The 26222-nt window shown below is 39.7% G+C and overlaps 1 protein-coding gene and 1 long non-coding RNA gene across 2 annotated transcripts in view; one reads left to right on the top strand and one right to left on the bottom strand.

Moving 5' to 3' along the window:
* The window catches only part of HADH (hydroxyacyl-CoA dehydrogenase), a 45472-nt gene extending 41250 nt beyond the window's left edge, over positions 1–4222 (bottom strand). The window contains exon 1 of the mRNA XM_004040251.4: positions 3933–4222. Coding sequence (XP_004040299.2) covers positions 3933–4064 — 132 coding nt within the window. The 5' untranslated portion in view covers positions 4065–4222. The remainder of the gene's footprint in view (positions 1–3932) is intronic.
* The window catches only part of LOC134758352 (uncharacterized), a 79299-nt gene continuing 57253 nt past the window's right edge, over positions 4177–26222 (top strand). The window contains exon 1 of the long non-coding RNA XR_010133452.1: positions 4177–4429. This is a non-coding gene — a long non-coding RNA (uncharacterized lncRNA). The remainder of the gene's footprint in view (positions 4430–26222) is intronic.

The raw sequence follows: 26222 nt of genomic DNA, 5'->3' as shown, positions 1-26222 counted from the left end.
GCAAAGCCTAGAAAGGATTCAATACTGGAGAAACGCACACAGCTACCAGCTTTCTTCCTTTCTTGTTTTCCTCTTTATAAAGCAAAAAAAAACAACCTGTCCCCCACTCAAGGCTCATTTAATCCTATAAGCTTCTTTATTGGCCTAAGTATCCAGTGAAGATAAATTAGCAATCAAAACCAAGTCAGAAGTGTGTAATAAGCAAACACATGAAACAAGTTAACTTCAAATATTAACCTGCAGTCTAAGGGATTTTTTGTTTTTTTAATTTAAAACAAACAAAAGAAATGACAGGCAAAGTAGATACTCTCGGAAAATACACATGTACAAAAGGCCTGTGCTCTGATCAAATGTAATTAAGCACTGAACTTGTCTTAAATTGCTTAATTGCTTGAGAAATGCATCAGGCTCCCACAAAATCTATTTAAATATTTTTTCATCCTTCTGAGCACAAACTGACGTGTTTAAAATGACAAAACTATTAAAATTATAAGCAGAACTGCACCTTGACTAACATTAAAACTACGTCAGAAAGTTCAAGAAAATTAAGCTAATGAAAATCAGTAACATAACCTCGATACTAGTTTGTGATTGTACTTTTATGGCTTTACTAAAGTTTAACAATAAAATGGGGGGTAAGTAAAGTGTTCTCCCTCCTTTCAGAGGTCCCTGAAAAAACATACCCGCTGCAGCATCAGCGGGTATATGCATTCAAGATTAAGCAAAGATGGAACAGGGAATCATGACCAATATTCTCCATCTAAACCTTACAGGCCTACCTCAGCAGCTGTGATCAGGATGGGAGTGGATATCAGGGGAAAAGGGCAAAAGGACAGGACAACTGCAATGAAGATGATGATTATTATTTTTATTTATCTTTTTGAGACAGAGTCTCGCTCTGTTGCCCAGGCTACAGTGCAGTGGTGCGATCTCGGCTCACTGCAACCTCCGCCTCTCAGGTTCAAGAGACTATTCTGCCACAGCCTTCCAAGTAGGTGGGACCACAGGCGCATGCCACCATGCCTGGCTAATTTTTTTGTATTTTTAGTAGAGACGGGGTTTCACCATATTGGCCAGGCTGGTCTTGAACTCCTGACCTCAGATGATCTGCCCCGCTCAGCCTCCCAAAGTGCTGGGATTACAGGCTTGAGCCACCATGCCGGGCCGAAGATAATTATTATAAAGGCAGCTAACTTTCTGTGAACTCTTATTATATGCCAGACACTGTGTAAGTGCTTGACATATGCTTGATATATGTAACTGCTTGACATATGCATGAATTCCTTGAATTTATTCAATTCTCTCCCTATGAGGCCAGTACTAGCATTAGTCTACTTTAGAGATGAGAAAACCGAGACACAGAGGTAAAGTCCCATGTTAACACAGCATGAGGCAGAGCTAGCATGCAGACCATCCAACTTCTTATATTGAACTGTAGCCCATCTGTACTCAAAACACATCAACTAATTCGTCTCTGGCACTCAATAGGCAAAACAGATTTACCCCGTGCCAAAAGCTGTTGGTCAAGGAGCATAAAGAATGAAGCAATACTGCCTAGAACTGCATGCTACAGGGTAGAGTGCAAAAGCAGATAAGCTAAATCACTGCAAAGCATTGCTCACAAATGTTTTAGAGGACTGGAGCTGTCAACTAAAGTAACTGAGGTTTTTCCAAACTGTGTTACATAAGGATGGAACTACTGTTTCTTATGGTCGTCCACTTTATAGATTTCTGGTCTTTATAACCTTTCAGAATGACAGTTCCATTATGTGTCCAGCCTATGGCATAAATAGCTTTTTTTCCCCTTAAGTTTCAAAAGGCACTCCCTGGTCCACCTATTTAAGAGTTTGATTGACAAGCACAAGCCTGTGTTCTCCATTAATGTCAATCATTTCTCCTTACTCCTTTGTCAGGTGAAAGCTCCAACACCATACCTGTAATTTTAGGTATTGCCCCTCTGCCTTTTAATGCAACACAACATCCATTTTTGGCCAATGATGGATGCAGCATTCAAAGAACTAAGCACTCTGATTTTCTACAAAAGTTGAAGTGACGCTTTCTACTTAGTTTCTAATCCTTTTCCACTGCTGTCTTCAAGGACACCAGCCACAAGTTTCTGGATCCATTTCCCATAATGTTCCTGGAGGCTGCTTAAGGCCCTAATATCTTGTTACTAAGATGTTGTTAAAATGTTTCTAAAAAACACATTGTTCTATTCCTGCTCACAACAAATCTCACTCTCACAGCCTTGGGAGATTTTGGTGGAGCCTGGGAATACAAACGTACTCATACTAAACTTTCTCTTGAGTATAACCTGTGGAACTTTTAGGTTAAAGGGAGTTACTCCTCCCAGTCCACATACAACATAGATTATGGGGATACTATAACCTAGCAGCCAGGGGATCCACACAATAAAAAGGGCAATGTATGTCCAAAATTATGGTCTCAGAGGAAATGGGAGACTGTAAGAAGTCATATAAATAAAACATAACAGGGATATAGCTTTTAGAAGAAAATGCAATCAAATAAAAACGTTGTAAAAAACTTGCCAAGGAGAAGAAAATTGAGATATATAATACCTAATAGTAAAAGGTTTTTTTGTTTTTGTTTTTAAAAAGCAAGCATGAAAGCGTGGACTTGGTTGGAAACAAGACATTGAAAAGGTAAACTCTCTCATGACTGTAGCCACAGTAGTACTGTCCCCAAGAAAAATTAGATGACTATAACCGCCTTCCCCAACAAACCAAGTTGCAAAGGACTGAAATGCTAAGAATATAATCAGCTAGGATACGAAAACCATGGTTCTCCAATGTGAGCTGAAATGGAATAATTAAAAAAAAAAAAGTACAAGCATTACAGTAGCCAGGTAATCAATCACTCGCACAACTGAGCCTGAACCACAGCTCAGCAGAACAATGGAAAAGCCCTGAAGATGTACAATGGATAAAAGACTTGTTCCGGCTGGGCGCAGTGGCTAACGCCTGTAATCCCAGCACTTCGGGAGGCCAGGCGGGCGGATCACCTTTGGTCAGGAGTTCGAGATCAGCCTGACCCACAAGGTGAAACCCTGTCTCTACTAAAAATATAAAATTAGCCGGGCGGGGCGCCTGTAATCCCAGCTACTCGGGAGGCTGAGGCAGGAGAATCGCTTGAACCCGGGAGGCGGAGGTTGCAGTGAACCCAGATCGCGCCATTGCACTCCACTCCAGCCTGGGTCAAAGAGACTCCGACTCAAAAAAAAAAAAAAAAAAAAAAAAAAGACTTATTCCGCTGCAGCGCCAAAATCGCAAGCTCAGAACTCTGCACAGACGGCACTATTTCAAAGGTCAAAACCAGGACCTCAGCAATCTTCCATTAGGTGACTTTACAAAGTGCTACAAAAGTCATGACTATTACTATTCTTTACAACCTAGCAAGCGAAGGAAAGACCGGGGAGAGCCGGGAGGCCGTTTAGGAGAGAAAACTACTTTGACAAAGACTGCACAATTACAGAATAAAAATCAAAAATAACTGATAAAATTAAAACTGATCGCAGTTCATGTCTTTGGCAGCAAACTCCCGTTTGAGCCGAGCAGGAACAAACGCGTTATGCCTGAACCTTGTGCACATACAATTCTTTCTTCTCTTGCACGGCCCGCTTCCAAAATGCATTCACCGCCACTCTCCATGGAACCTTCAGCGGGCCCTGGGGGCAGCCAGAATTTTCCAAACGAGGAAGCTGAGGATCGGCCCAGAACCCTGAATTTTGAGGGGAGTGAGACTTGGGCCCTCACAGGCCCAGACGCGAGATATTTCAACTACACCCGGGAGGCGCGGGGTGAAAACTCCCGGGTGTCGGGCTGGTGCAGGCCCCTCGCGGCCGGTCCCGCCAGAGCTTCCACCTCAGGGTGGGCGGCCAAGCGCGTGGGCACGCTGCAGGGAGGGCCGCTCACCTGGGCAATGCCGGCGCCCATCAGCCCGCCGCCGATGACCGTCACGTGCTTGACGATTATCTTCTTGGCCGAGGCCGAGGCGGTGGACGAGGAGGACATGGAACGCATGAACTGCCTGGTGACGAAGGCCATGGTGTGGCAGCGGCGGCGACAGCGAGCAGACGCGGACGGGGACGACGCGCGAGGCGGGTTGCCGCGGAAAGCGAGACTCTGGGGGCGGGGACCTACGCGGCCCTGCAGCCCGCGCGCCCCCGGCGTCACCGTGACGCCACAAGACGGGGGCGGGGCCTCGAGTCCCGCTCTGCCCATTGGCCCGGGCTGTAACGTCCCAGCGCTGAGCGGGTATACACGCGCGGGCTCGCAGCTGTCAGCAGCCGGAGCCCGAGTGAGCGCGGGCTAGAGACCTGCTGAGCAGCGGGACCTGGCGGCTGGCGTTCTGGTGTGGGGCCGAGAACAGACCCTTCTTCTGAAAAGCCACTGGCCCCTTGTTCTATGAAGTGAGTGGTGTTGACTCTGTAAAATGCTATCCTTTGATGACGTGTGCATATCTAGGCTCTGAAGAAATATATGCTGCTTGGCCGTGTTGGTAATGGACCCAAAATGTGCACCGTTGGTTGATGTCACCAAATAGTCAACTCAGGATTATTTTAATCCCGTGGACAGTGATTGTTTCCCCTAAAAGGGAAATAAATGTAGACTGCGAACACCCAAAACAAATGTCTAGTGACCATGAGTTACAATGCAAAAATCAGGCTCAGGGAAGGTAAAGGGAGAGTTGACCTTTAGTTACCCATCTTGACGTTGGACGTCTATCAGTGCAGTGAACATGTGGACGGTTTAAGGTCATAGAGCAACCTTTCTGGAATAACGAATACTATTAGAAAGCATAGGAAAGAAATGTCAAATAATGGAAGACTGGGTAGCAGCTTGGCCAATCTTCTCACTCAGGTGAATACTTTCTAATTACTGTAACTTAGTGATATAGGATTCTTATTAATTTATTTGCTTTATGTTTAAATATTGTTAACAAGAAAAACTTCAAACAAATTAAGTTTAGCAGAGTTTATTTGAGCAAAGAAAGCATGAATCATATAGTATCCTGAGCCAGTAAAGGTTCAGAGAGCTCCAGCCCCTAACAGTGGGCAAGCCGCGTTTATAGACAATATTTTTTGCAGCCTGTAATGGGCTAAAAGCTCCACTGCGGTGATTGGCCAAGACTTGGCCACTTGTTAGAAGAACGTACTCTCAAATTACATTGCAGTTTATTTACATATTAAGTTTGATTATGCTTTGCTAGGTAGGGAGGCAACTTTAGGCCAGATTTAATTTAATAACAGTTTCCTCCTTTGGGTCAGCCTCTCAGTTTTACGAGATTGACCAGAACCTTGTTTTGTCTCAGTATGGAAGTCACAATGTCAAATTAGTTGAGTGATTATACTTTCTTCATGTTGTTATTCTAACTGTAATAACACCATTTGGTGTACAAAGGATGGCTGCATAGAGACATTGAAGACTCTCGAGGGGAAACAACACATCAGGAGACTATTATGGCCACGAGAAGGAGTATAGCAATAAACTGAGGTACACACCTTAACAGGAGTCTCCACAAACTGAACTGATCAAAATCAAACAATTCAAAGTTCAGGCAATAAAGATAGTTCAAAGTATTTGAGTCCAATTGGTCATAGTCTAATTTAGGGCATTATGGCGGTTAAGGACTGTTAGAAATGCTTATTTCTTGGTGCCGTAAAGAAATAGCACTTGAACATAAAATTAATTTCTTTAGCAAGGCCATTTTTACTTTCTGCGGAAAGAGTACACTCGCCAGCAGTTTTCCCACAAGAGTACACCGAACAAAGGAGACAGGGTCATTTATAACCTGACGCGTCCACCTTACTGTTGTGACTGGTTTCCATTGGCTGGAACGGGACTTCACATTATGTATTTGTCTTGATTGGCTAGCAACTTAGAAATTCTTAAAAGAGGCAAAGGCAGAGGAGAACAAAGGAAGGAGGAAGTAACTTGTGGAATGCTGAGAAGGGAAAAACACCTCTAAATAAGGAAGAGGAACAAGCTATGACCTAATGCCCACTTGGACCAGTATAAGCATGCCAGGGCAAATATTTAGGCTAAATTGTGGGAGCTAAGAACATAAAGTACATTGATTTCTTTATTACAGCTAGCAGATATTTAAGAATGTTAACAGGTCTTTGAATAAATTTTGCTTCTAAGAGAGGTTACTATTTATTCCTAATTAGATGAGGAGGAAAGTCTTTGAAAAGGAACCTGTACTTTACTTTTTACAAGGACCATAGTTCACTGAATGACCTGATTCAGCCTTATGGCCTGATTTAAAGAGGTATCCATTTTTGTAGTTAGCCTGGTAACACAAGTTATAATAACCTGGAGACCCACTAAAGAAGCATAAATATTAGAAAAGTTTGGAATAGCCTAGCTTGCCTTTCACTACTCAGGATGCCTACAAACCAACCATTAGCTGCTCCCATAAATGTATCATGTGTTCCTTTCCCCTGAGAAGTTTCCTTAATATATTCAGTGGCAGTGTTTAGAGAAACAGCAGTATCTGCCACCTTTTAAATTAAGTTTTCTGTAGTAGTAAAATTAGAGGAAAAATAAGTGCAACATTCAGTTTTATTCAGCACCATGCAAGAGCCCCCAGCATGAGCAAAGAGGAGATCCAAAGTTGTGTAATGTTCCATGAAGTGTGTTTGTTGAACACAAATGTTTTGATCCACTGAGAATGTTTGAGTAGCTTGTACCATGTGAACCCCTAGGAGGTCTGACTGGCTACAAATTCAAGATTTTCCCCAATTTACAGATTACTTTCAAATTCCATACAACAGGCACCCTGCTAATGCCAAGAGTGAGTTCCAGCACCTCCATTGGAACCTTTCCTCAGTAGAAACTAACTTATCTTCATTTATTTTTAGGTTGGTGCTTACTTTGGTTATTGACTGCTTTAACCTCTGATTATGAAAGGTATTGTGGGAACTTTCAGGGAAGGCTATTGGGATGTAGGAGCGAGCCAGGCCAAATGGCAAGATCTGAACCAGTGAGGAAACAACAGAGAAGGCAGATTATCCACCAACCCAATGTAAGCCCTTGGGGGCTTGAAAAGAGGGCCACTTAGTGGTGTTTGAGCCGAGGTCAGTTAAATTTGTCCACCCACAAGTTGGCATAGCTCCTGAATAAAATCCAGTGGTGAACTTACTCTTCTGTGGTCCCTATATAGCATGTTGTAAGGGTGCAAACCACTGGATCTAGTAAAAAGACTTTGCTAGATTTAATCCAGTGAAATCACACAAGCAATTATTTGTACCCACATAGGTAGTCCCCAACGTCTTAAGTATGCAATGCCTGGAAGCACAAGATACCTTTTGCAGGCATCATTCTGATAGTTTTTTTTTTTACTTTTATGTACAATTGACAAATAATAATTGTACGTATTTATGGGGTACAGTGTGATGTCTCAGTGCATGTATATGTTGAACAATGATCAAATCAGGATAATTATTAAATAATATGTCACTTTAAATATTTATCATTTCTTTTTGGGGATAACATTCAAAATCATCTCTTCTAGCTATCTTGAAATATACAATACATTATTATTATTAGCTGTAGTCATTCTACTGTGTAATAGAATAGCAGCTTTTATTCTTCCTGTCTAACTGTAACTTTGCACCCATTGACCAATCCCCTCTATCCAGATTTTTTATATTTCGTAACAGTTTGGTTATTAACTGGAAAGATCAAGATACTATTTTCAGCAAGTATAGGAAGGCAGGTAGCAGTGATGTGTAGCATATCAAAGATAACCTTCCTCTCTTTCCTTGGGGTTGCAGGGTGACTCTCATTAGGAACACAGAGAGGCATTAGCATTAATGAAATTGTTTCCAGATTTTTGGGCATTAGCTCATAAACCCAACAGTTACTCTGGTTTCTTGGAGACCATAAGACTTTGCCAAAGCCATCCACAGAGTATCATCCCAAATTGACAAGGAAATTCAGTTATTTCTGTTGCATACAACATTTTGAGATAACAACTAGAATTATGATTAATAGCCTTATACCAGGACTATTAGATTTCTATTAATTTCTTACAAGTTCTGAAATACATATTAATAACATATCCTTACATATATAATTCAAAAAAGTCTGGCATTATTTAGGGTTTTCCTAAAGAAAGGGAAGGAATTAGTATTGCAGGAAATAAAGAAAAAAGGAAAAAAAGAGAAGGCTTTCATGATAGCAAGGAACTCTTGATCTGCAATATTAGGAAAGCTGTCTACATATAGGATGCCATATGCTTCTAGGGAAGAACTTCCCTGATCAGCTTTATTTCAAGGTCTCCAACAAAAATAGTTCCAGAAGTCTACAGGACCTCTTTTGTGTTGAGAAATGCAGATCCAAGATTCAAGGCCTTGAAGTTTGCTGCAGAGAAGAACTTGGTATGGTCCCTTTCAACCAAGTTCAAGTAATGTCTTTCTCTGGAGTTATTTCCAAAAGACCCCCACCTCCAGGTTCTATATTATGAAACACTTGGTTGTCATCAGTTGGTGGGTCATGAAGGACTTCTTTCACTTGGTAAAAATATGCTTTGGCAGAATGCATTCAAGGCTTGCACTATTAAGTCATGTCAGGGTTTACAAGAGGGGAAGATACATGAGACTTTATTATTAGGGGCATAAGCCTTCCAGTAACTATTTTATGAGGGGTCAATTTATGTTTTACAGTGGGGATGGATCTTATTGCCATCAATCAGTAATACCTTTGACCAAGGCAATCCAATCAATTCAGTTAGCTTTTCCTAAGCTATTGTGTTTATAATACCTGTTTAACTGTTTTACAGCGTGTCCAGTGAAATGCATACCTCTCTGTTGCTAGAAATTTCTCCGGCAATGCCCCATAAGGGAAACACATTTTCCAATAACCTTTTAGCTATTGTTATATCATTGGCCTTCCTGCATTGGAAATCTTCTATACAACCAGAAAACATGCATTTAAAGTGGAAATTGAATGAAAGCCATTTGTAGGTGTTCAGGAAATGTATCACCTGAAGTTTTTATTGTCTTACCACAATTACGGGTTTGACAAACCAGATATTGGTTATAAACTATTTTAGCAATTTTGTAACAGTCACCCCACCAATCTTTTTTCATAATTTGAATTATTTTATCTCCTCCATAATGAGTCATGGAGTGCAGAGCTTTTAATATTGGAAGATTTAAGACTCCAAAAGAACCAGGCAGCCATCCAGGTTCTTCATGCATCCAGGCTTAACATTGGATTTAATTCTCTTAAATACCAACTTTGTTTCTCCAATTCAGGTGCTTATAGCACTATTTATTGAATAGGTTTTATCAAATGTAATTTGACTTGGATCAATATTATATAGTTCATTCAAGTTGTATATCTTAATAATTTCAGTACTGGCTTAATTAGCATGAAATTCTGCCCAAGTCATTTCCTTTGTATTATTTTTATTCTGTGTGACATTAGGTTAGCAGTTTTATGAATCAGTCAATTTCTTCATTAGCGTCCTGGGAATTCTTACCCAACCCAATGGTGTGATTTTAAAGTTATGAGAAACCTGTACTTCTCAGAGTTCTTTCCATAAATCTCCTTGAAGATGAACACTTTAGGCTTATGGTTTCTCAGAAAGTATCAGAGTAAACAATTAACTATCTGTGAATGACAAGACTTAAAATGGCCATGACTTTAGAGATCTGGGAAGAGTTCATTACACTAATGACACAACTGACAAGGAAACTCAGTTACTTCTGTTTTATTCAACATTTTAAGATAATTACTAGAATTATGACTGATAGCTTTATAGCAGAACTATTAGATTTCTATGAATTTTACACAATTTCTGAAATACATATTAACACATTCTATACAAATATAATTCAAAAAAAGTAGTATTATTTATTATTTTATAATCCTTCCCATATAATTTAATATATCAGATCAGCCCAATTACTTTAATATGTCTCTTTCTATAACAAGAGATATCCTTTTGAGATATTCTGAAGGTGCATATGGAAAATCTCAAAGTTAATTCAATTTCAAGACTTAATTTAGAATTTTATTTTGGAAAGTTTATAAAAAATATCAAAGGTTTAAAACATCTGATCAAAAAAGGATCACAAGTCACTGTGAAAAATAATCATTCATTTAATCAGAGTGGTAATTTAAAGACTTCAAAGGCAAATACAGAGAGTTGCAGAGTTGTAAATTACATTTTTTAATAAAGCGGACTCAGTTTTCATAAGTGATCAAAAACCCAATAAAGGCAACATGAAGCACAGGAAATCATCTTGGTAAAATACAGAATCTTTGCTTCCTAGGCCAATTATATAAAAAGTAAAGAAAAACTTTTCATAATTTCCTATCAAGAGCAGGCCAACAATTCAAGAAAACCTTATTGTTTTAACAGAGAGGACTATATTCTAGTTTTGCATCAGTGTACTTTTGATATTAATGCTCAACTTTTGGAGAAACTCAAATAATTTTCTTCTAATATTAGCCAGCTTAATCACACATAAAACTCCATTTATAAGATTCATCTTCCAGAAAACTTCTACAACTTCCTTATCTGTTCAGTTTTTGTCCTGTACTTTTCCTCTTCACATTTTGGAACAACCAGTCATTCTATTTGAGGATAAAAGTTACTCTTTTTTTCCCTTAACAAAAAATTCTCATACCTTATAACTTTTTCTTACCCAGAGCACATCTTAACTTCCTGATATACTTGCATATAGAGTTTTTCTCTATTTCTAATAATTCTATATATTAAATAAAATATATTAATTAGAATTTTTTTTAAATTTGAGATGGAGTCTCGCTCTGTCGCCCAGGCTTAAGTGCAATCTTGGATCACTGCAACCTCTGCCTCCCGGGTTCAAGTGATTCTCCTGCCTCAGGCTCCAGAGTAGCTGGGACTACAGGCATGTGCCACCATGCCCAGCTAATTTTTGTAGTTTTAGTACAGATGAGGTGTCACCATATTGGCCAGGCTGGTCTCGAACTCCTGACCTCATGATCTACCTGCCTCAGCCTCCCAAAGTGCTGGGATTACAGGCGTGAGCCACCGTGCCCAGCCACAATTAGAATTCTTAATCCTTGGTGACCTTAACTGCCACTGAACACTACAAAGCAAGCAATTGTGAACTGTCACATCACCCATGGAACTGCCACATCACTCATCTGTACCTTGGCAAATCCATCAATCATTACTTCTAGAATGGGTCAGTGTCTAGGTCAGTGTCGCCTAGAACATGCTTGTAACAATTACAAATATCTTTAGTGTATCAGTAATAAGAAACTGTAGAGGAGACAAAATTTCATCTCTAGCCTCTTAGGTTTTCTTTATTTAATGCTAGGCCTAAGAATTAAATTGTAGTTTGTACAGATTTCCCTCAAGTTCAGTTTTCCATCTTTATAAGAATGTTAAGACCTTCTAATATAGGAAGGACTGTTTTACATGGGAACTTTATCTTACATCTGTTTAACTCACTTATTTTTAACAATTATGCATAGATTGTTTATAAAGATGAGACAGTAAGCAGCTAGTCATCATCTAAGTTATTTCTCTTGCTGACATATTTTGTGATATAGAGGTAACATAAGTTTATTTTACCAGTGAACCTAGGTAGGAAAAGTTATGTGCCTGTATTATATTTAATGCTGAAAATTCTGAAGACATGACTGTTTTAATGAAATCAACAAGATTCTTATTTACCAAGATCACCCAAGTAATGTGAATTTGAAAAGCATTTTAGTTCTTAATTTTCTGAGTGAATACTTCATTTATATTAGCACTTATTTTTGAAAAACCCAAATAAATAGAGCTCTTTTTCAATTCAATTTTGGCAATATCATAAGGAGATACAAAAATATCACACATGTGTCATACATACAGATCTGTCCATAAACGTATAAGCAGATACAGATCTTCTATAGCTTTCATTTAAAATTTTTAGCCATTTGCCAGGTGCACAATAATATAAAACTCAGTAATTTATTAAAAAATATCTGAACCAGAATTGTTTTCCTGGCCAATAGAATAAGATTTCCTGCCCCCATGGGTAAAGCTTTTAAATAGTATTTGTGAAAAAGATATTTAAGATTTTTTTCATTTGTTTTCTGTAAGCAACCTTATAAAGAGGCAATCTTTGCTTTATGTACTGCTTTAGATGCCTGTACATACCAATTTAAAAATATATCCCATTGCTTTGTGGCATTTTGGATTCTTTTTTTAATGCCCCTGCAAATGAACAATTTTATGTATGTTAAAATTTCCCCATTGTAACAACTATAATTCTAAGTTGTCCTAGTAAGGGACATTTTTTTCAAAAACACACAGGTTCTAGGCCCATAATTTTTGTGCATAAAGTTAGCTGGCATACCAAAAAGTGGAGTCCCAGATTCTTGGGATCCCAGACTTTTCTTTTTCTTTTTTCTTTTTTTTGAGAGGGAGTTTCGCACTGTCACCCAGGCTGAAGTGTAGTGGCACAATCTAGGCTCACTGCAACCTCTGCCTCCTGGGTTCAAGTGATTCTCCTGCCTCAGCCTCCCAGGTAGCTGGGATTAAAGTCGCCTGCCACCATGCCTGGCTAATTTTTGTATTTTTAGTAGAGATATGGTTTCACCATATTGGGCAGGCTGGTCTCGAACTCCTAACCTCAGGTGATCTGCATGCCTCAGCCTCCCAAAGTGCTGGGATTACAGGCATGAGTGCCTGGCTGGAATCCCAGACTTTTTTTTTTTTAAATTTGGAGAAACCTATTTTCAAAAGATACTGACCTCAAGCCTCTGACTGGATCCAATTCAGTTACTTAGATCCAATCACATCCCAGATCCAGTCCACTAAAATTGCTCAAATAAAGTCAGAGAGGTCAAAACAAAAATTCATAGAGCTTGAATTTAAGAGAGAACTCTGCCGTGATCCCAGTTGCTGTGAGAGATGAGTGGGCACATAATCCCTGGTGAGTACCTTCACTTGGCCATACTGTGCTCCTGTGTGTCCCTGGAGGTCTGCTTTGGGTCCCACTTCTGACACCAATCTATTAAAATAAATACTTTAGACAAATTAAATTTAGTAGAGTTTATTTGAGCAAAGAAGTGGTTCATGAATTGGGTAGCACCTTGAACCATTAACAATTCAGACAGCTTCACCCAGCAATAGTGGATAGGTAATATTTATAGACAGAAAAAGAAAGTGACATATAGAAATAACCTGATATGTTACAACTGTTTATCTGCCTTATTTTATCATGGTCCGAGCAGTTGCAGCCTGTAATTGGCTGAAATCTCAGTTGCTGTGATTGGCTGAGACCTAGCTACTTGTTACAAGAATATACTCTCAAGTTAGATTGTAGTTTGTTTACATATTAAGATAGGTTACAGTTTACTATGTATGGAGAGAACTTTAGGCCATATTTAATTTAACAGTATATAATAAAGACCCACGAACATCAAAGAAGTCCTCCCCCTACTAGAAGTAACTGTCATAGTGGATCCTGTGTTCACTTTTTTTTTTTGCTTTGATCTCATCTTTATATATAATTCTGTAAAAAAATTTCAGAAGGCACTGTTGTTGAGCACCATGTTAGGCTTGGGAGATCACTACTGGCTGAAGAGAAAGTGTTAGGTTCAAATAATAAAATCTGTTAAGTGCTAGACTGTAGCAAATGCAAAAACCTATAGGGTATAAATGAAAAACGAAGATTGCATAGACAAACTTAGTAACTTGAAGCATGAGTCAATTTATGAAGAACAGAGAATTTGCTTCAGAGGAAGCAACAAATTCAAAGGCAGAAGCATGAGAAATTAAGGCAACAGGAAAAGGGGGTGAGGAATTAGGTGTGGTTAGAGATGAAGCTAGGATGATAGATTGGGAGGATGATTAGGTGGGTTTTTAGTCCTCATTTACAACTTGTGTCAATCCAAGGCCGAACATAGTCTAATTACAGTGTTGTCATATATATTTTTTAATGAAATTTGTGTGTAATGGACAGCAGTGATGCTTCAGAATGGTACATTTTCAGATCTGTAATTATTTTCCTTGGGAAAGAAAAAATAGCCACTTGTCTTAGTCTACTTGGGATACTATAACAAAATACCACTAGTTTGGTGGGTTATAAACAATAGAAATTTATTTCTCACAATTCTGGAGGCTTGGAAGTCCAGATCAAGGCACAAAGCAGATTCATCCTCCTTCCTGGTTCACAGATGACTCCTTCTCATTGTAACCTCACGTGATAGAAGGGAGAAGGGAGCTAGCTCTCTGGGGTCTCTTTTATAAGGTCTAATCCCATTCATGAGAGCCTGCCCTCATGACCTAATCACCTCCCTAAGGCTCACCTCCAGATATCTTCACATTAGAATTCAACATAAGAATTTTGAGAGGATGCAAACATTCAGTCCACAATACTGCTGCAGTATTTTTTTTTTTAACAATTCTCAAATCTGAGGTACCTATAGTATGTAAAGATGTGATGTGGCCAGGTGCAGTGGCTCATGCCTATAATCCCAGCACTTTGAGAGGCCAAGGTGGACAGATCACTTGAGCCCAGGAGTTTGAGACCAGCCTGGGCAACATGGTAAAACCCTGTTTCTACCAAAAAAAAAAAAAAAAAAAAAAAAAATTAGCTGGACATGGTGGTGCTTGCCTGTAGTCCCAGCTACTAGGGAGGCTGCAGTGGGAGGATCACCTGAGTCCAGGAAGGTCAAGGCAACAGTCAGCTGTGATCATGCCACTGCACTCCAGCCTGGGTGATAGCGTGAGACCCTGTCTCAAACAAAACAAAACAAAAAGTGATGTAAAGAAAGGAGCACTGTAGCCAGAATTCAGTGTCCTGGCATAGTCACTAGTGTGCCTGCCGTATGACCTTCTACAAACACTTACCCTCCCTTGGCTCCAATGTCCTCATCTCTCAAAAGAAATAGTTGGACAAACAACATTCCAGCTGTTTTCTACTAATAGTCTAACACCACTTACCATCTTCTAAAGCGGGAGGGCCACCACTGCCCCTCCTCCTGCCTAGTGCTGATCAGATGACAGTTACAATAGAATCATTCTTCTTTTGCCAGAAGTGCAAATCATTTCCCAAATGTGGCCTTGGGTTTTCAGGAGCCCAGTAGTGACTTCTGTGGTCCCTGACTTGCACCCTTACCCTATTATTGGAGTTGTGCTTCATTTCTCTCTGTGGAAAGAGTGAAGTATTGGGAAATATGACCCTGGTCACCAAACCAACTCAGAGACAGCAAGTGCTTTGGCAAAGGAAAGGGCTGGCACAGAGAACAGAGTAAGTAATGACTACTTTTATTTTTGTCCTATAAATGGATAATTATAGTACTTAAAAAATAGACATCAAAGAAGCATTATCTAACAACATACATGATGGTGGGCTCTGAGTGCAGCAGAAGCAGTGCGTAAAGTAGGTCCTTTGCCTCCAACAGAGCGGTGGTGGGCAAAAAATATCAATGATTTTCTGGTCTTCAAGCTTTATGAAGTAGGCAGGCAGAGAGAGTCGAGCTGACACAGTACTGACACTGTCAGGTGATAGATGCATCGACCCAAGCACAGGATTTTTTAACAGCCAGGAGCATTTGGGGTTGGGATTCATTGAGTAGGTTGGGATTTTCCTTCTATTTGTGAGAAATTAATAATTTCTGGCTTATGGATAAAAAGTGAAAAATTAATGTTGCCTCTCCTGTTTTGTTGAGCAATTTAAAAATTTAATATGGCAGAAAACCAGAGGCTGTGGCTGCTCAGGGTGGCATGACAGCAAAGTCCAGAAAGTTCAATCAAAAGCTTACCTACTGCAAAGTTAAAGATGGGTGACATTGCCACTCTTGTCAGCAGAGTTTTCAAGGAAATAATCATATGATTTGCATAATTAAGACATCATTAGTTCAGAAGGGAATGATCATGTATTTGTATGGCAAACTGAAACATGCTCTCAGGATGACTTATAAGACATATAAAGTAAAATCTCTAATAATACTGAATAACTTATCAAGTAATTCTGTGCTCTTGAGCTTTTAGAAAAAAAATTTATCCTGGAAGACCTTAAATATCTTGGTTTTTCTCATCATGCTAGCAGTTGTTGTAATACCAGGTGCTTTCTACCTCCATTTTCTCCTCTACTTAGAAAACCTTTATTCCACTTACAGAGCATTATGGCCTTCCAAAATAACGAGTTGAAATTAAAGTCTAGAAACTGCGAAGCGTAGGACTCCTGGGATCGAAGTAGTCAAAACACACGCAAAACAAACATTTGTATAAAATGCTGCCTTTGGAAAAAAGAAGGTGATGTGTAGTACAGCTTATGCAATCTTGATTCAGGGTTTTAGGCGTATTCTGCAATCTGGTGAGAATTTATCTGGACTCTTGCTAAGGAGATGAAATGTTCATTCCACCCCAAACACAGATTTTGCACACAGAGGGTGACAATAGCCTATTTTACCATAAGTATTTGTGGCTCTGGGGTTTCATTGAGTATAGGTCAGGATTCTTTTTCTATTTTATGGGAAGGGAAGGATTTCTGAATTATTGAGAATGAACTATTTTTCTAACCTCAGCCAGCAGTCTCCAAAATGCTTGCATGAGATCATAAGACTCACTAAGTTGGACAATGAGAACCATGCAGTACACATTCATTACTATCCAAGGGGGGAACCACCTACAGAATGTGGCCTTTCACATAAATTATACCTTATGATTTGTTTTCTTAGGATTTCCAGGTATGAAGTTTTATGCAATGAAAACTAACCATTCACTAGCCTTAAAAACAATGATGATAATGATGGCCATCCCTTTGAGCAATTTTTATATACCACTCAGTTAGGTTAAATGGTTTTGCGTGTAATATCAGCATTTATTGAGCCCATTGCTATTTTTACACCATTCTGGGTACTACATGTGAATTCATTCATTAAATTCTCACAATAACCCCATGTGGTAGGTACTAAGGGTACCCATCTTTTACGGGTAAGAACGTTGAGGCCCAAAAAAGTTCAGAAACTTAACCAAGGCCACACAGCTAATGAATGGCACTGGCAGACTTCAAATTCAGGACAGTCTGTTTTCAGGGGTCATGTTCTTGACTACATGCTGTTTTGCCTTTTCATAACAACCCTCAGGCTTTTGTGCTATCCTCATCTAAAATGAAGAAACAGGTTTGGAGCATTTCAACCATTTATTAAATGTAGCTCACCTAATAACTGACCAGGCTCAGATTTTATCCCGCTCTGACCTCAAGGCTCTCATGCTTTTCACAATTCCATACTTGTTAGACAGTACCCCTGCTTCTAGAGGGGAAAAAAGGAGGGAGATGTTCTCCAGTAAACATTATCTATGTTTAGATTTGGAGCTTTTGCTGTTATAGTAATATTATCATAAAAATTAGGCCAATTAATATATTTGGACATTCCTACTAATAAACCCCAGAGCTGCAAGTTTCCCACAGTGATTCCTAATGGTTCTACCTGAAGACTGTAAGAGTCATGTGTTTATACCATCTGATTTCTGGCATGCAGAATCTTGTTTCTCAAACACAAACATCCATTTTTAATTGTTTATTGCTCACCTCTCCTTGATACTTCAAACACTTATCAGATACTTCAAACGTAACTTATCAAAATTTGAGCCTATTATTTCCTGCCCCCCACCTCACTCAAATAGCTTCCACCTCTTCTTGCATTTGATGCCTCAGTTCATTATGAACCCCCCATCCAAGGGCCCTTATGATGTACTGTGTATGTTTGTTACTTTTCATTGCTGAATAGTATTCCATTGTATGGCTTTACCAGGTTTTGTCTATACATTTAGCAGTTAGCAGTTGATAGACATTGAGGTTGGTTCCAGTTTGGAATTATGAATAATGCTGCTATGAACATTCACAAGCAAGGAGTCTTGCTATGTTGGCCAGGCTGGTCTCCAACTCCTCTCAAGCAGTCCTCTCACCTCAGCTTTCTGAGTAGCTGGAATTACAGACATGTACCACTGCACCCAGCTTGGACATACACTTTCATTTCTCTTGGGTAGTTTTGTGTTTAACTTTTTGAGAAACTACAAAACTGTTTCCAAAATGACTACACAAATTTTATAACCACCAGCAATATATGAGTTCCTTTTTCTCCACATCTTCACCAACACTTGTTATTTTCTGTTTATCTGTTATAGCCATCCTAGTGTGTGTGAAAAGGTACACTTAATTCTCTTCCCTAATTACTAATGATGTTGAGCATTTTTATGTGCTTATTAGCCATTCGTGTATCTTCTTTATTAAAATATTTCTTCTGGGGCCGCCACTGCCCCTCTTGCACTTTTGCCAGAAGTGCAGATCGTTTCCCAAATGTGGCCTTGGGCTTTCAGAGCCCAGTAGTGACTTCTGTGGTCCCTGACTTGCACCCTCACCCTGTTATTGGAGTTGTGCTTCATTTCTCTGTGTGGAAAGAGTGAAGTATTGGGAAGTATGACCCTGGTCACCGAACCAACTCAGAGACTTATTTTCAGTATGTACTCATGAATTCTTAGTCTTTCCAAAGGTATATAATTCATTACTGTATTTATTTAATTATTTTGATTTTCCAATTGAACCAGATTTGGCCAGTGGGAATCTCTCCAAGATGGTTCCTTTGTGACATTTCCCCACTATCTTCTCACTTCTTGATTCCTCACCATCTTCTCACTTCCTGATTTTTGGACATAACAAGGCTCATCTTGTACCTCTTCTGACCTAGCTCCAGAAACAGCCATTTTCATTTAGAAGCTCTGGTTCCTCTGAGTGGAAATGGTATTAGAAACCAAGGTCTGGGCACAACCGTACTTTAAAGAGAGTAATCTGGCAGCTGAGTGAAGTATGCATTAGTTCTCTATTACCCTGTGTATTAGTCTGTTCTCCCACTGCTATGAAGAAATAATTGAGACTGGGTAATTTATAAAGAAAAGAGGTTTAATTGATTCACAGTTCCAGATGGCTGGGGAAGCCTCAGGAAACTTACAATCATGGCAGAAGGTGAAGGGGAAGCAAGGTACTTTCCTCACAAGGCAGCAGGAAAGAGAAGTGCCAAGAAAAGGGGGAAAAGCCCCTTATAAAACCATGAGACCTTGTGAGAACTCACTATCATGAGAACAGCATGGGGTAACTGCCCCCATGATTCAGTTACCTCCCACCAGGTCCATCCCATGACACGTGGGGATTATGGGAACTACAGTTCAAGATGAGATTTGGGTGGGGACACAGCCAAACCATATCACTGTGTGACAAATTACCACAGCTTTGTGGTCAAAAAAAGAAAAAAAAAATCTCACACTTTGTTTTGATCAAGGAATCAGGGGTAACTTAGCTGGGTGTCTGCAGCTAATGGTTCTTCATGAAACTATAGTCAAAATGTTGTCTAAGTCTGCAATCATCTAAAGGCTTAACAGGAACAGGAATGTCTGTTTTCGAGATGGCTTGCTCACATATGGTACATGGCTGTTGACAGGATGTACCATATTCTTACTGGCTGTTAGCAGGAGGCCTTGGTGCCTTGTCACGTAAGCATCTCCACAGGGCTGCTTGTGTGTCCTTATGACAGCAGCTGGCTTCCCTTGGAGCAAGTGACCCAAAAGAGCAAGGCAGGAACCACAATGTTTTTTTATGACCTAGCTTCAAAAGCTGCACATCATTTCCGCAATAGCCTAGTGGTTATACAAGTCAGTGTTATTCAATGTGGGAGGGAACCATATAAAGAATCATCAGGGGCCATCTTGGACTCTGGCTACCACACAAGCCCAAGATGGTAAAGAGACTTTTCTGTGTTATTTTTATGTTATTTTCTATGCTGTGTTTTACTTTTCACTTGTGGGTCTATCACCCATCAGGAATTTTTTTTAAGATATGGTGTGAGATAGGGAGTCAGGGTTCATTTATTCCTTTACTGATAGGCAGTTAATATGCACTGTTTATTGAAATTTCCACTCTTTCCCCCAGCATACTGCAGGGGCATCTTTGTGACAAATCAGGGGCTCTTATGTGTGTAGGTCTATTGGTCTATTTGTCTTCGTGCCAGTGCTACCCTGCCTTGCTTATTGTAGTTTTATAAGGAGTCTTGACATCTGCTACCATGATTGTTTTGACTATTCTTGGCCCTTTGCTTTTACAAATAAATTTTATTTAGCGTTGGCCACTTTTTGCAATTATTTCTGCTCAGGCCTAACCCTGGTAAGGTTCTGATTTAATTGGCCTGGGGTGAAATCTAGGCATCAGTATTTTTATCAAACACCCCAAGTGATTCTAAAATACTGCCATAGTTGAGAACCATGGATCTAGATGAACTCTAGTCTGTGGCAGCAGGGAAAATTAAGGCCCAAGAAAGTTGAGTGCTTACCAAAAGTTACACAGAGAGGCAGTTGCAGAACCAGGGCTCCAGCCCAGGTGCCTTGTTTTCCAGTGCAGTCCTCTTTCCACCATCTATATTTACTCCTGGACATGCCACTGTAGATAAGTAGCAGAAAGGCAGAGAGGAGAGAGGTACCCAGAGACTTTTTAACTTCTTACATCTGAGTGCTTCAGAGGAAATGGCAGTTGGGGGACAACGGAGATATTAGATTATTAGTTTACAGACACAGCCAAGATGCTCAGCAGGGAGGGTGTAACAATGGAATAGTAAAGCTACACAGAGACCTGAGAGATCATCTTTCTAAATCTTTGATAGATGAAGAAACAGACCAAAGAGATCACATAGCTAGTTATAAGCAGGGGCAGGACTTGGGTCTGAAGTGTGCCACACTCCTGGTTCAGTCCTCATTGTCCCATCATTGTCATAGACTGACAGGTTCTTCTTGCCTGCTGCTCAGAAAAACCAATGCACTGAGAACAGCAGGTATTGCAGCAAAGAAAGAGTTTAATTATTGTGGGGCCAGACAAATGAGGGGAATGGGAGAAATTTCTCAAATCTGTCTCTCCAATAATTCAGAGGGTAAAGTTTTTAAGGGTAAATTGGTAGGCAGGTAGTGGGGGAACTGAAACAATTGATTGGCTGAAGATGAAATCACAGAGGTGTCTAAACTGTCTTCACACAGCTAAGTCTTCCCAGGGAAGGGGGAAAGGGTGTTCTCAGAACCAAGTGGTATCTCTTTGTTGAAATGCTAAATCTGAAAAATATCTTAAAGACCAGTTCTTTAGGTTTCACAAAGTTATGTTATCTATAGGAGTAGCTGGGGAGTTACAAATCTTATGACCTCTCATGTGACTTTGGAGCAGAAAGCAATGTATAGAAAAGCAAGCTAAGCAGTGGTAGGTTATTGTTTAACCATACTTATTCTTTAGCAATGTTCAAGCCCCAACCATAATTCTAATCTTGTGTTATGAATGCAGCATTAGTCTCCAGTAACAGGGGAGTCAGTTTTCCTTGCTTCAAAGTTTAACTATAAACTAAATTCCCTTCATATTATCTTGGCCTCCATGCTAGAATAAACAACAAAAAGAAAGAAAAAAGAGAAAAGAAAGAGAGAAGAAGAGAGGAAAAGAGAAGAGCCTGTGAGGTTAAAAGCAAGACAGTCAGTCATGTTAGATTTCTCTCATTACTTACAATTCTGCAAAGGTAGTTTCACTACATTCAGAGTTATACTCAGGTGCATTTAGGGAAAATTCTTCATCTTAAAGATTTTAACAGTGTTGGCATATACTAACCATTCAACATATTTTTTGAATGAATAAGTGAATAGCTTGAAATTTATGGATATTTAAAAACAATGCCATTTCATGCAGTAACTCCCACCACAGGCTTGAGTTGTGGTCCCTTAGGAGTTTCTGTGTCCAACTTATCTTTGTGTACCTGGTCAGATGTTTCCTGAAAGGAGCAAGCCTTTATTGTTTTTCCTACAATTACGTTTCTTATTAATAGGGCAGAAAGAATATACAGCATATATAGATATACAGCTAAATGGTATTACATTAATCCCAGGCCCCCAGGGAAAATTATTTAACAACCAATGTAACTTTTTTTTTTTTTGAGATAGAGTCTTGCTCTGTTGCCCAGGCTGGAGTGCAGTGAGCTATCTTGGCTCACTGCAACCTCTGCCTCCTGGGTTCAAGCGATTCTTCTGCCTCAGCCTCCCAAGTAGCTGGGACTACAAGTGTGCAGCACCATGCCCGGCTAATTTTTTTTTTGTATTTTTAGTAGAGACAGAGTTTCACCATTTTGGCAAGGCTGGTCTCGAACTCCTGACCTCAGGTAATCTGCTCACCTTAGCCTCCCAAAGTGTTGGGATTACAGGCGTGAACCGCTGCACCCAGCCTCCAATGTAACTTTTGCCTTTAAGATTTTTTTCTTTGAGACAGAAAAAAAAATCTTCAAAATTCTTCATCTTAAATATTTTAACAGTGTTTGGCATATACTAACCATTCAACATATGTCTTGAATGAATAAGTGAATAGTTTTACATTTATGTATATTTAAAAATAATACCATTTAACGTAGGTGCTTGAAACAATATGAAGTAAGAATCCTACCTGCGATTGTTTTTGGTAGATCCTTAAGATTTGGCATCTTACTCTCAATATATCTCTCTTACTCTCTCTCTCTCTCTTTTTTTTTTAATATGGTGAAATTAGACCAGGGATCAGAACATAGATTTTAGTCTCCTTTAGTTCATCTACTAGGAGACTAAATTAGATAATCTCTAAACTCCCTTTTAGTTCTAAAATTCTGTAATTAAACACTAGCATATCATCATTTTAGACTAAAAGTTTTCTTCTTTTTTTTGTTGTTTTTTTGAGATGGAGTCTCGCTCTGTCACCCAGGCTGGAGTGCCATGGTGCGATCTCGGCTCACTGCCACCTCTGCCTCCCGAGTTCAAGCGATTCTCCTGCCTCAGCCTCCTGAGTAGCTGGGACTACAGGCGTGTACCACCATGCCTGGCTAATTTTTGTATTTTTAGTAGAGATGGGGTTTCACTGTGCTGGCCAGGCTGGTCTGGAACTCCTGACCTCAAGTGATCCGCCCATCTCAGCCTCCCAAAGTGCTGGGATTACGGGCATGAGCCACCGCACCCGGCCTAGACTAAAGATGTTTTCAATTAAACATTCTTAGTATGCTTTAGTAAGAGCTATTGAGGCTTTCATTTTACAGATGAGTATTAAAGTATCATGAACCAAATAGGCTCTGTGCTATAAGAAATAACTCAGTAGGCCTGGCATGGTGGCTCATGCCTGTAATCCTAGCACATTGGGAGGCCAAGGTGGGAGGATCGTTTGAGCCCATGGGTTCAAGACCAGCCTGGGCAACATGGTGAGACCCCCCCGCCCCCATCTAAAAAAAAGTACAAAAATTAGCTGGGCACATTGGTGCATGCCTGTGTTCCTAGGTCTTCAAGAGACAGAGGTGGGAGGCTCGCTCCAGCCCAGGATGTCCAGGCTGCTGTGAGCCATGATCGCGCCACTACACTCCAGCCTGGATGACAGAGTGAGACCCTGTCTCAGAAAAAAAAAAAGAAAGAAATAACTCAATTGCTTCCAGGCAAGCTATCGCAATCTGGTAGGACATTGTTCCTTTATTTTTTCAAGGAATAGATGTTCATTATAGAAAATATGAGAAATGTAGAAAAGAATTAAGAGTAAAACAAAAATCAAACGTATACATTGTAAGTCAGATCATGTCCCTTCTCTGCTAAAAACTCTCCCATAGCTCCCATTTTATTCAGATAAGAGCAAGTCTTTACCCCACGCGCTCCCCCGCACCACTATCTGCTACTCTCTTTCGTCCATTCACTCTGCTTCAGCTGTGCTGTTTCCCTGCTGTTCCTCAGACCTTGCAGGCACACGCTCGCTATGAGGGCTTTGGACTTGCTGTTCCCTCTGCCTGGGGTGTTCCTTTCCTAGATATCTACAGAGCTCACACCTCAATTCCTTGGCTGTTCACTTAAAAATCACTCTCCCAGTGAGGCCACCCTGGTCTCGCCACCTAAAATTGTAACCTCTCCCTGACATTTTGTGTCCCCTTGCTAGTTTTATTTCTTAACACTTATCACTAACATGCTACACATTTTGTTTCTCTTATCCATTCAACTTTTTTTCCCCTTTCAGGAATTAAGCCTCTTCTTTTTTTTTTCTTTTGAGATGGAGTCTCACTCTGTCACCCAGGCCGGAGAGTGGTGGTGCAATCTCTGCTCACTGTCACCTCCACCTCCTGGGGTTCAAGCAATTCTCCTGCCTCCGCCTCTCGAGTAGCTGGGATTGCAGGTGCCTGACACCACGCCCAGCTAATTTTTTGTATTTTTAGTAAAGACAGGGTTTCACCATGTTAGCCAAGCTGGTCTCGAACTCCTGACATCAAGAGATCCACCTACCTCTGCCTCCCAAAGTGCTGGGATTACAGGCATGAGCCACAATGCCTGGCCAGGAATTAAGCTTCTTACATCACAGATTTTTCTTTTGTTCACTGCTGTGCCCCAACATCTAGAACAGGCCTCATAATTATTTTGTGCATGGATGAGGGTGGGTATTCCATTGACCATAGTGTTGAGCATGTGGATTTTTTACCCCTTTTTTTCTTTTCTTTCCATTTCTCTTCTCTATTGCTCTCAAATATATCACTGCAATGAATAACGTATCCGAAACTATTTTTCATCTGATTATCTCCCATAGTTAGTATCTTAGAGTAGAATTTATTGGGTTAAATGACATAAATGCCTAATTTTTAAAATTTGTGGATGATTTTAAGTTACAGAAAAATTGCAAAAATGGTCCAAAGTTCTTATATTTCCTTCACTCAACCTCTACTAATTTTGACATCTTACATAACCGTGGTTCATTTGTCAAAACTAAGAAATTAACATTGGTATAATACTATTAACTAAACTACAGACTTTATTTGAGTTCACCAGTTTTTCCGCTAAAGTCAGTATTCTGTTCCAGGATTCAATCTAGGATGCCACTGTGCATTTAGGAATAATTAGAATCTTGGTACATATTCTTAAATTTTCTCCAGATATGTGGTTCCAGTCTGTATTGCCAACAGCAATGTATGACTACTTCTCTCTTATCAATACTTAGTATTTTCCTTTTTCAAAAATATCTTTAAAATTCAATGGTTAAAAATGGTGTCTCACTGTAATAGTTCCATTTCAATGAATTTGAAAAATGTTTTATATTATTGGCTGTTTGTATTCCTAAAAATTTTTGGCCAGGCATGGTGGCTGATGCCTGTAATCCCAGCACTTTGGAGGCTGAGGCAGTTGGATCACTTGAGGCCAGGAGTTCGAGACCAGCCTGGCCAACAGGGTGAAACCTTGTCTCTACTAAAAATATAAAAATTAGCTGGGGGTGGTGGCGCACGCCTGTAATCCCAGTTACTTGGGAGGCTGAGGCACAAGAATTGCTTGAACCTAGGAGGTGGAGGTTGCAGTGAATCGAGTTTGAGCCACTGCACTCCAGCCTGGGTGACAGAGAGAGACTGTCTCAAAAAAAAAATTATATCTCAAAAATTAACTCAAGATGGATTAAAGACTTAAATGTAAAACCCAAAACTATAAAAACTCTAGAAGATAACCTAGGCAATACCATTCAGGACATAGGCACTGGCAAAGATTTCATGACAAACATACCAAAAGCAATTGCAACAAAAGCAAAAATTGACAAATGGGATCTAATTAAACTAAAGAGCTTCTGTACAGCAAAAGAGACTATCAACAGAGTAAACAGACAACCCACAGAATGGGAGAAAAATTTTGCAAACTATACATTCAACAAAGGTCTGATATCAAAAGTCTATAAGGAACTTAAACAAATTTACAAGAAAAAACAAACAATCTCATTAAAAAGTGGGCAAAGGATATGAACAGACACTTCTCAAAAGAAGACATACATGTGGCCAACAATTATATAAAAAAGCTCATATCGCTAATCATTAGAGAAGTGCAAATCAAAACCACAGTGAGAAACCATTTCACACCAGTAAGATTGGCTGTTAAGAAAATAAAAAAATAACAGATGCTAGTGAGGTTGTGGAGAAAAAGGAATGCTTATACACTGTTGATGGGAGTGTAAATTAGTTCAACCATTGTGGAAGACAGTGTGGTGATTCCTCAGAGACCTAAAGACAGAACTACTTTTTGAGCCAGCAATCTATTACTGGATATATACCCAAAGGAATATAAATCATTATATTATAAAGACACATGCACACATGTTCATTGCAGCACTATTCACAATAGCAAAAACATGGAATCAATCTAAATGCCCATCAGTGATAGACTGGGTAAAGAAA

The sequence above is a fragment of the Gorilla gorilla genome, chromosome 3 (genome assembly GCF_029281585.2).
Source record: "Gorilla gorilla gorilla isolate KB3781 chromosome 3, NHGRI_mGorGor1-v2.1_pri, whole genome shotgun sequence".
NCBI classification, from domain to species: domain Eukaryota; kingdom Metazoa; phylum Chordata; class Mammalia; order Primates; family Hominidae; genus Gorilla; species Gorilla gorilla.
This window is presented reverse-complemented; position numbering and strand designations above follow the sequence as displayed.